The sequence below is a fragment of the Aythya ferina genome (assembly GCF_964211825.1).
Source record: "Aythya ferina genome assembly, chromosome: 2".
NCBI classification, from domain to species: Eukaryota; Metazoa; Chordata; class Aves; order Anseriformes; family Anatidae; genus Aythya; species Aythya ferina.
In genome coordinates, this window is record NC_140297.1 from 147,682,752 (window position 1) to 147,694,279 (window position 11,528).

Sequence of the window (11,528 nt, forward strand, 5' to 3'; positions counted from 1 at the left end):
GGATCCTCCAAATGCCAGCCTGTTCTTCTAGCCCTTACTCACACGTGTATTCCTTTCTCAAAAACAATTTGAGAGGCAATCATGCCTCTTTTCATCCATGAAAAGATTTTTTAAAAAAAGAGCTTCTTCTGAAGCTCTTGAAGTAGAAATTAAGTGGTATGTTCCTCAAAGATCTCATTGGCCATCTACATCAAAATAAATTTCATTCCATGAAAAATGAAAGGAAAAATTCCCTAATTCTTTTTATCTATTATCATCTTATGCAGTAAAAAGGAGCAAACTTAGACTCTTAGTAATATCAGTCTGGTTTTCAGATACAAAGCACAAGTATATATTTGGGATTAATGAATTTTTAAATCAAATGAAATAAGCAAATGCTCTAATTTCTTTGGGGAGCAAATATTAACGACTGATTTCTGGGATAATTCTCATCTCTTTGCTTCCCAACATAGCAGAAATCAGCACTACAGAACGTGAGTGCACAGAACTGAATATGCACACGCATATTGCCATCCTGAACAGGAGCAGGCAAGCATACAAAATCCCGTGGCATGCAACATCTACCCACAGAGTCCTTGTATAAAAACATCATTTTGGTGAGATGCAGCATAGCTCTCCTTCATGTTACTTCAGGTACTTTGTTCAGTAATGTCCCTCATCCTCCCCAAACTAACGGTTATATTTTGTGGCCATGGGGGTACGGAGAATTCCAGGGCATGAAGAATTAAATGCTAGTCTAAAGAATGATAGCCCTAAGCAGTGTGGACATGAGCTGTTCCCACCCTACTTATCTGTAGCAGTATGAGTACAGTGTTTGTCCTTCTTGGCTGTCTTCTTTTCCAGAAATCTCAGCCCACATGAAACCACAGCAAACACTTTCACCTGCACTCTTCTCACTTCAAAAGGCAGAGCTTTTTCAACATTAGTAAGAAAAAATTGTAAATGAAAAAAATAAAAGCTTTCTTAAAAAAATAAAATTCCTCTTATGTTCCCCAAAACAGCAAAAAACAAAAAGACATACATAGCAACTTCGCCTGGTGACTTGTGCTAGAAGTATTCCCAGCAGGCCCTATAGCTAAAATAAGTTTGGAAGAAAGAAATTGAGGAAACTTTTTTGGTAGAACATACAGACTGCATTAAACTGGAACATTTTGTGAATTTCTTTTAAGTACACGGAATTGTCTGAGTCAAAAGCAATGATGCAACTCCCCATCCCCACTTAACTCATTCTGACATTTTCTAAATTGTTTCAATTTTAAACAAAATGTTATTTAAGTCCAAAGTTAAATCTCTAAAATAAAGATATTTTGCTTCCAACACATTCTTTTTTTTTGTTTTCCAGATTTCTAATTTGCCAAAACTGTGATGATATAGGAGGCATATCTCAAAAAAATAAAATCCAATTTACTGTCACTTGCACAATTCTTAAGTATTGCAAAACTGATGGTATTGTTGCATAGGCTAAATGGAATTGTAAAACACTACACATAAAATGTTGTATAAAATAACAAGTACAATACTTCTATAGGCAGAAGGATAATATATTTTTAATTTCAACTAAAAAACACAACCATGCTTAAGTTTGCGGGTCTGATTCTGATAATATTGTCATTAGAAAAATGATTACACCTTAAATCCTACTTTAAAGAATTATACAAGAAACAGTGTTAAAGATGGAAGAAAACAGCTGCTTTTCTGGAATATCCATCTTTTAGGTGAAACGGAATTCCTTTTGAAGAGAGAAGTCATTGGGTTCACTGCATGTACTAGTGGGGAAAATTCTCTGGCCTGGTTTACTCAGGAAGAACACACACAGTCATATTGACCTCCAGTGGCCTGACCTATCTTCACCGTCCCAATCATGATATATGCAAGAGGTTTATCAGTAAACTTCCTCAGCATGAACAGATGCTTTCAGGAACAGATGGTTTTACTCATGGTGAACAGCTCCTTTGATAATATTTAAGCTGATCAGACCTCAAGAGCTTTTTTGGTTCAGTACTATTTTCCTTCTCAGAATCTTTCCAGTGGGGTACTAAGTGCATCTTCTAGGTATTGATGCTATCCTCTAGATCCTACTGAAAAGGATCTATGTATCAAAATACAGAACCTATTCTATGAACATAGTTCTGTTGCCTAATGGCAACGGGTATCCCACTGTGAATAGGAAGCACTCAGTCTTGGCATAGAGCTGAAGGGACTCTTCATGAACTTGTGTAGCTCTTCATGGGAAGCAATCTTCTCATATTTTCTTGATAAGAAGCTCAATAAGAATTAAAACTGTTCATTAACACTGACATCAGAAGTAATGTCACCAGCATCTGAGTCTGATATTTGTAGCTCAGGTATCACCTTCAAGATTAACCACACCATCAATCAATATTAAAGCCTCAAATGTTGAGGATAAATAAACAACAACAACAACAAACGGTCAAACAGCAGCTTCAAAATTCTAGCCATGTAGACTAGTGATATAACCACAGACAAATGGAGGAGAGTCCACTTGCATCTTGGACAGATCTCCTCTGAAACACAGTGACTGTGGTACATACCTCAAAGCATCTCTACCAGCTCAGACAGTTAGGACTGTTTTAGTTACACCAGTTTCATCTCTGGGTGAAGAAACTCTCATGTGGAGAGGAAACACGGCAAAAGGAACAAGTTTGTTATCAAGCCTACTGTTTCGTTATTAGTATGTCAAGTGTAATGTATATTTTGGATTTCAAGCTGTCATCTAAGTGGAGCAGGACTAGCTAAATGGAGGACTAGCTAAAACTAGCTTGAAATTTTCATGAAAAATATTGTAACTGTAAATGTTAAAAATTGTATTGTAAATGTAAAAGTAAAAATTCTGTGGGACTGTGGCCTTTGCAGGAGGTTGGACAGGTGGCTAGCTTTAAAAAGAGGGATGTTGCTGTGAATGTTTTTAAAGTCTGTTACATACCTAGGTACCTCTGGATAGGAATAGGATCCAGAACCAGAAAATCTGTAGGAGTTAAAACCAGCTTTATTTGTAATCTCTGCTTCCAGTCTTTTAGACAGAGGCCATAAACAATCTTGTGCTGTGTAAGTAAACAGGCTGGGTAAAAGTGACATATTGAATGTTATTAGCTCTATGGACATAAGGACCTGAGTGAAACATCATGTCCAGACAGCACTGCTAGAGGTTTAGCCCAAGGCAGAGATGTAAATCCAGAGGGAGAAATACTTGCCTGCAAAGGCAAAGGAGAACATAGCTGTGGATGAGATTGGGCATATGTTCTCTGCACAAAAATGCAAAGCTGTATTCCTTCCAGAAAGAAAAGATATCTGGGAAGCACTTCATGCTTCAGTAATGCTTAAGTGCAACTTAAGACACATTATCTGGCTTGCTTAAGCATTCACAGCAATTAGCAGCTTAATTTTAAAGCTAAGATTATAGAACACTTCAGTGTTTGTTCTGCATGGCCCCTAGTTAGCATCTTACACACCTGTACAGGTTATATCCCGAAGAGTTAGAAACTGTAGATAACCAGCTTGTTTTCCTTTTACTAGGTACCATGCAAGACTTTTCTTGCCTGTGACCTTGGCTTGGGAAATCCCTTATGTTTATACTTGGAGTTGGAATTGTACTCCTGGACTCTGTTCCTGAATTCACGCTTCTCAACACTGTTCGGCGACCGTGTCTTCCTGCAAAGTGAAGAGCAGAGTTAATTTCTTTAATTTAATTTCTTAATTTCTTTACATATTACTCTTTGCAAAACCAAGACCCAAGGTGGCAGCCCAAATATTAACCCAATTAAACAGAGTAGTATAAAAAAGCAAACCCAGAGAAACTAAAATATTCATTTGCATGTACTAGTTTTATAGCATGAGTAAGTGCTATTCATTGTCAGCTGAGCCAGCAATAAAACCATCCACCTGATCATTATTTTATTTTGAATAATAACAAAGGGCGCTTTCATATGAAAAAATTATGTCAGCCTTAAAAGAGTTGTAAAACAAGTACGGACAAAAAGATTCACTTCCAGAAAGATGAAACAGCATCTTAGAATGGGTAATTCCAAAAGAGTCCAAATTATGCCTGCTTTTTGGGGGCAGAAATGTCTGGAAAAAGGAATTTGTCCCTACAGCACTAAACTGCAGTATCACATTATTTTTATAACTGGTATTTTATAAGAAAATGGCACCATAATAAATATAGTGAATAAAGATAAAGCAGTTGATTTTTCAAAATTAACTACGCTGGTAAATAATCTTTTATTCTCTCTGCAGTTTTATGCGCTGAAACATTTTTTTATAGACTGGAATATATTTAAGAGTGAAGTATTCTCATTTAAAGGGAAGGTAACTTTCCGTGGCTGTGATTATTGCTACCAAAAAACTCATCAGAGTCACACAGAGCGGGACAGGCAAAAACAGATGTTGCATGTGCCCCTCTGGCTTACAGCCTTGCTTCTGGGAAGACTACAGGAACAGCAGTGCTTCTTTTTAGCAAAATGCAACATTAGCTTGGCCAACAGCATTGGTCCTTCTGTTCACAAGCAGGGTACTATAAAAATGGCTTTATACTGATTGCCTAAATTTGAGAAGAAAGCAAAGAAGCAAGAGGACAAAAAAAAAGGAGATAAGGAAGCTGAAATGGCCTCTGTGGCAGTGGATAACTGAAATAACCTCAAACTGATGCCCAAGCTGTTAGTAAGGTTTGAACACCCCTATATTCCTCTTTGCCCAGATGACAGCCTTTTCCAAAAACCCAGCTGTTCCCACGCAGCATCACGAAAGGCAAGGTGACTTTTGTTCAAAACAAAACTTGCTTTTGGTGATTGCTGGTTCTGCACTGAGCGTTGCTTTGGCTTAGAGTGACAGCAGCCTTGTAAATTCATGAGTACCACTTGTGTCATGTCTTAGGCTTAAAAGGCATCCTGTTTTCACTAGCCTGTCTACAACCCCTGTTTATTTTCCAAATATTTTTTCTTTAACAAGCTGCAACAGAACCCAGTGCATATTACCTGCCTCAGACAACTGTGGATGGAGAACATCTATATCCTAGAGAGACCCAAGGCCACCTGCCTTGGGCAGAAGATAATTTCTGACACAGATAACATGTTAACAGGTTTAGTCTCCCATAAGCTCTGCCTATATCACTGCAGGTACCTACACTCAGGTAACTGAAGGTACCATGTGACAGAGCAGTGAAGCAGGAGACTCCACCCAGAGAGGTTGTGGAGTCTCCTTTGGAGATATCCAGAACCCACTGGGATGTGATCCTGTGCAACATGCTCTAGGTGACCCTGCTTGAGCAGGGGGGTTGGACTAGATGATCTCCGGAGGTCCCTTCCAACCTCAACCGTTTTGTGGTTCTGTGATACCACTCAGGTAACCGCGCACTGGAGCTACTTCTCCAAAGCACTCCTGAGGCTTGACGTGTCAGCGTGCCCAGATGAGGCCAGTGTAAGCATGGCTGTGTGTGTGTGATGTCCAAATCACCACCCCATGCTGTACCATGGCTGTGTTGGTCCTTATTCTCCATCACCCCCTCATGTTGCACAGACAGCGAGGAGCTCGCTGTGCAGCCCTGAACCCAGCAAGCCAATGCTTTGTGGCAACAAGCAGTGCTTAAAAACTTGAAAAATTAGTTTATTGACGAGGGGGTGTCACACCTGCAAGGCTCTCCCCTCATGGGGCACACTGAGGGCCTCAGAGGGAGCGGGGCCGGGCCCTCTGCGGGTCATGGCGGGCCAGGACCCGGCGCTGAGGGGCAGGAGGAGCCGGGGGGGAGCCAAGCTCGGCTCCAGCTCCAGCTCCAGCTCCCCGCCTCCGGCGGGACAGAGAAAAGGGGGGTGGAAATCGCTCCCCGCCGTCTCTTATAAAAGCGGCCGCAATGGCTCTGCCGCCACAGCTCGGCGGGGAGGCGGCGGCTGGGAGCATGGTGCCGGGCGGCGGGCAGGGCTTGGCCGCCCTGCTGCTGCCGCTCCTCCTCCGCCTGTGCGAGGCAAGTGCGGGGCTGCAAGCGGGGCTGTCAGAGGGGGGAGCCGCCGCCGCCCTGACCCGATTTTTCCCCGTTTTGTTCCCCGTTAGGTGGGCGGCCGGGAGGCGGAGTGTCCCCGGCCGTGCAGCGGGGGGTGCCCGGGGGAGGCTCCGCGCTGCGCCCCGGGGGTGCCGGCGGTGCTGGACGGCTGCTCCTGCTGCCCGGTGTGCGCCCGGCAGCGAGGCGAGAGCTGCTCCCCGCTGCTGCCCTGCGACGAGAGCGGCGGCCTCTACTGCGACCGCGGCCCCGACGACAGCGGCGACACCGGCATCTGCATGGGTAAGGCGGGCGGGGGGCCGCGGGCAGTGCCCCCAGCCTGCGGCTCCCCGCCTAAAAGGGGGAGGTTAAAGGGAGACCCCCGGGGTCCGGCAGTGAGGGGTGGGAGGGTGCTGAGCGTGCCGTCGGGGTGATCTTAATTCATTTTCCTCGGCAGTGCTGGAAGGGGATAACTGCGTGTTCGACGGGATGATCTACCGCAACGGGGAGACCTTCCAGCCCAGCTGCAAGTACCAGTGCACCTGCCGGGACGGGCAGATCGGCTGCCTGCCCCGCTGCAACCTCGACCTGCTGCTCCCCGGCCCGGACTGCCCCTTCCCCAGGAAGGTTGAAGTGCCCGGAGAGTGCTGCGAGAAGTGGATCTGTGACCCGAAGGACGAAGTGATTTTGGGAGGTTTCGCTATGGCTGGTGAGGAAACTAAAGCTTATAATCACACTGGGAGAGAAGGTGATACACTGGGAATATCCGTGGGCTTGCAAAATCCTAAAACATGTTGCTTTGTGCTCCTTCTTTTTGATTTTTCCTCCTCTATAGTGACCAGTAAGTATAACACAGGCTATGAATAAAGGCTATGAATGTAAAGGTTATGAATGAATAGGTAAAGAAAAGATAGTCAGGATGAATTGTGCACCACAGTTTTAAAATGTAGTTTACCTGAGTTAGTTTCCAGTTCTGGGATTTCTGTTTGTCTGCTATGGGGTAGTTCTGTGAGTGGAATAAAACAGGGACAAACTCATAATCCTCCAAACATTATTTTGCCCCTGTACTCAAAACTGCAGTCTTGCTGTTTGCCCTGCAAGAATATGTTACATCATAAATACCACTTTAACAGCTTAGTCTACAAAAGACTTCCACCCCCCCCCCTTACCCCCCCGAAATTCCCCAGCTATTACAAGTGGTCAGCCTAGTAGCTAAAATGCCAGCAAATTCCTTTCTGTCTGTGCTAGAGCTCTCATCATTATTGTTGGCATTAAAAACATTACAAAATACTTGGAGAAGCAGTAGTTATAAGTACAGCAAGTGGATCTGAAAACAAAAAAATTCCAAAACACAACTCAAAGTGCTTTTATAATTGAAAAAAAAATAGACTACGTAATGTTTTTACCTGTTTTCTTACTGAATTATGTGTCCCTCCCCTTTAAATCAGGCTATCAGTTCAACATGAATTTTCGCAAGCTACTTTTACTGAGAGTAGAAGGCTCTGCATTCTCTTCCAGTCACTGCTCTTTGTGGTGTTAAGGAGTTACTTATGCTGAAACTCAGCTAATCCATTTGAAAAACAATTAAAGAATGATCCAGGAAGAAAAGCTCTAACAACTTTTCAGAATTCTCCAGTGTCGGATGTAAGACACATAAAATGTAAATGAAAAGGTTGCTGACTTTCTACTATCTTTCATTTTCTTTGATTTTTAATTTTTTATTTTTGACTGACAAGGTAATCCTTATAATACCTACAGATTGATTATCTGGATTCTTTCTAGCAGTGGCCATCTGTCTTGGAAAGCCACCTTTTTGGATCTTTATCTTTCAAAAGACAAAAATGCATATCTAAGGAAGCTTAACAGCCAGAGCTGTAGGAGTAATGCAGGAAAATTCATGTGACTGTCTCATGTGACTGAGACAGCATTCTGTTTGCTCATATGATAACTGCTGAACCAAACTATACAGTTAGCAATATTTGCATAATGCAGCTTAACACATCCATGAGGGCAGAACAGGTATTCAGAGTTGGTGGTGGCTTTGAGCAACTGATAACAGCTGGAAATTTCTTCCTTCCTTCCTTCCTTCCTCCCCTCTATCACCCATCTATAATCTGTCAATAGTTGACAAGGTTGCGTTACTTTATGACTGTGGGAATACAGCAGTTTACTTCCCTGCTGTTTATTAGTTTAGATGAATCATCCAACCTCTCTCAAGTCATATCTAATACAAATATTTTTGTGACAGCTTTAGCACAGATTTGTAATATGTTCCCATCGGAAAGAATGATGATTAAAGACTAGCTGAAGCACTGTTCTGATGGCATGCACCTTTCAGTTGACTTTTAGACGTAGGTAGTAACCATCCAGGGCTCCTAAACAAGCAGATGTTAAAATTCCTAAAGCATGAATTTTGGACCTTTTTTTTGGTCTCTTGTTTCGTCCCACATGTAGTAGAGGTCAGTTAGTTACTGGGCTTTCCCATAAGTTTTTCCTGTAATAAAGTTCTGTGGGGTTTTGTCTCCAGCATACAGACAGGAGGCCACACTTGGGATCGATGTGTCTGATTCAAGTGCCAATTGTATTGAACAGACAACAGAATGGAGCGCTTGTTCCAAAAGCTGTGGAATGGGCTTTTCCACCCGTGTCACCAACAGAAATCAGCAGTGTGAGATGGTGAAGCAGGCACGCCTTTGCATGATGAGACCTTGTGAAAACGAAGAGCCATCTGATAAGGTAAGCTGCAAGCAGTGACAGGGAGCAGGATCTCTTCAGCTGCGATGCTACAGTTGCAATATTAGAGTCTAGAATGCTCCAGGTACAAGTGTGTGCAAATGCACCTTTTAGCATATGGGCAGCAAGCCCATTATTTTTGAAAAGCATTAGATTTGCCACATATGTTCAGCAGCTTTGTGCTGCACATCATTTGAGCCATCCCAAACAGATCAGATTTCTAGTTCAGTGAGCATCTTAGAACTGCAGAGAAATGTGTGAAATCCTGCAAAATCTGCTTGGGTAAACTAAACGTTTTCTTAGTCCTTATGATGCTTTGCCAAAAGCAAACCCAACCCTGACACTTAAGGGGCAATAAATGTGTTTCTAAGGGAGCTGAGGTTTTTTTTTGCTGCTACTACACCTTACACAAGTGTTGGCTGTCAGAGAGAATAGCATCTAGTTAGGGAAGAGACCATCAATTTTGTAATGTTCTCACACTGGAAAGCATTGCTAAAGCCTTTGCTGAATACTCTATGCAGTTTTGAATGCTGTGTCTAAGAAGGATGTGAAACATTTGGAAAGAGGCAGGGAGATTAACAGGAATGGTCAGAGGTCTAGAAAATATTCTTCTAATGAAAAATTGATAAAACTTCACTTTTTCTGAAAACAAGGGAACAAACATGAGTTCCCATAACAGTGCTGAGTCCATGGTGGACATGACAAGAAGGGGTGAGCTTAGACTGCCAGAAAATTAAGACAAGAGAAAACCTTCCACGTGGTAAAAATAGCAAACCTGGATTGTACAGTGCAGTTGTGGCGTCTCTGTCACTGAAGACGTCCAAGGACAAGTTGGACAAGCATCTGTTAAGAATAACTTGGATAAAGTTGGTTCTGTCTTGGGTCTCAAGATTGGGGCAAGTCTTCAGAGGTTTGTTTTAGCCTTCTTTTTTCTTCCTGAATCGAGTCCTGTAACTTGGTTGTTTGGCTTCCTCATTTTCTGATGGAACTACAGTTACCTGAGAATTTTTTTCCATTTTCATAATGAATGTTGGCTTGTCTTGCCTCAGATGACAACAGTGGGCTTTAATTATTTGTCATTTATTACTCTGCCAATAACATACTGACATCAAGGTGAGAACTTGCAGGGATGAGAACCAGTAAGTAACTATTGAAATAACTGCAAAGTCCTACTGATGTAGAACTAGCAAAGAACAAATTTCAGTTTTCAGAGTAGACCTATATCCCTGATGGTCAATGTTTAACCGCTTTCTGTTTTATGCAATGTTATATCTAATGTCTTTTCATATTTCTCTTAGAAAGGGAAAAAATGTATCCGAACGAAGAAGTCCCTGAAAGCTGTTCGCTTTGAATACAAGAACTGCACTAGCGTGCAGATGTACAAACCGCGTTACTGTGGCCTCTGCAGTGATGGGCGATGCTGTACTCCACACAACACCAAAACGATTCAAGTTGAGTTCCGCTGTCCTCAGGGCAAATTCCTAAAAAAGCCAATGATGTTGATCAACACCTGTGTCTGTCATAGTAACTGTCCTCAGAGTAACAACGCTTTCTTCCAGCAGTTAGATCCTGCATCTAGCGAAGCAAAAATATGAAATGCATGATTTGTGTTGCCCAAAAGGTATGTAGTTCATACAAAACTTGACCCACAATCAGGTGAATGTAATAATTGCATATGTAAAATATCTAAGATTTTTTCAAAACTAAGTGCTTTTGTTTTTCCTGTAGTTTATTGAATACCTCATTTGACATTTCCCCCTCTCCAAATGTCTTTTATTCACTTGAAGGAAACTGTACCTTGGACAGAGCCTTCTTTTTTTCTTAACAGTGGCATGGAGATTACAAAGAGAACAGCTAGTCTTTCCCTTTGAGTTTAGGGGATAATGCCACAAACTTTGGTAGGAATAAGACTGGGCTTTTTAATAATAAATGAATTCCTTGGAGAATTCATGATAGTGTGCCACATAAGATTCCGGGTTCTTAACTTCACTTTGCATAATGTGTATAAACATTTACACACTGTTCTTTCTTCCATTCTAATGAAATTCTTTCTGGTAACCATAAAAATCTTTCTGATGAGAGTGTTGAATTCTTGTGGCTTATAATATATCTTCTTTCTGTACCTCTTGACTTTCTCTGAGGTTAATTTTGCACATATCCTCAGAAATGACGTAGCTAAGATCTCTTATCCTGAAGCATAGGAGATTGATAGCTGACAGCAATTAAATTTCTCTTTGGTAGCTTCATTAGCAGCCTAATCCAAAACCCACTGAAGTCAGTGTCTTAAATGAACTTGGTTCTAAGCAATGTGTGTCTGTAGATAGAAGTATTTGGGTGCAAAAAAAAAATTGCTGTAAATTCCTCTAAAACACTAACTGTATCATATGGTGCTTCATTAATTAGAAAGGTGTGTATGTAAATAGAAACTGTATATATTGTAATATAACTTTTCTCTACTAAGTAAATAAACTTTATGTGATTCAAAATATTTTTCTAATGTTGTGTTGGTTTTTGTCTTCTTTTAACTAATGATTAACTTCTTCTTTTAACCAATGGAATTATAATAGGTAAAGCCAATGGGAAGATAAAGAGTCTGCAGACTCGTAAAATCAAAAGGCCCAGTCTTGTGAGTAAGTTAATCTGGGAGACAGGATGATGTAAATAAGTATTTGGAAGCAACCTGCCCTGAAACATAGTGGTGGAGAGGAAGAAAAGTTGTGCAGTTTGGAGTTCGAGTTTGTGTCTGAAGTGCTGACAAAGTATTTAGTTGCATCTTGCAGTATTTCTGCCTCACAAATCAGCCTATCAC

The 11,528-nt window shown here is 41.6% G+C and overlaps 1 protein-coding gene across 1 annotated transcript; it reads left to right on the top strand.

The window, feature by feature from the left end:
- Window positions 1-5,848: 5,848 nt before the first annotated feature.
- CCN3 (cellular communication network factor 3) lies at window positions 5,849-11,207 on the top strand. The gene is made up of 5 exons (XM_084507681.1): window positions 5,849-5,974; window positions 6,061-6,289; window positions 6,444-6,695; window positions 8,514-8,722; window positions 10,018-11,207. The coding sequence occupies exons 1-5, from the start codon at window positions 5,864-5,866 to the stop codon at window positions 10,312-10,314; spliced, it is 1,098 nt and encodes a 365-aa protein (XP_084363807.1). The 5' UTR covers window positions 5,849-5,863; the 3' UTR covers window positions 10,315-11,207.
- Window positions 11,208-11,528: the final 321 nt, after the last annotated feature.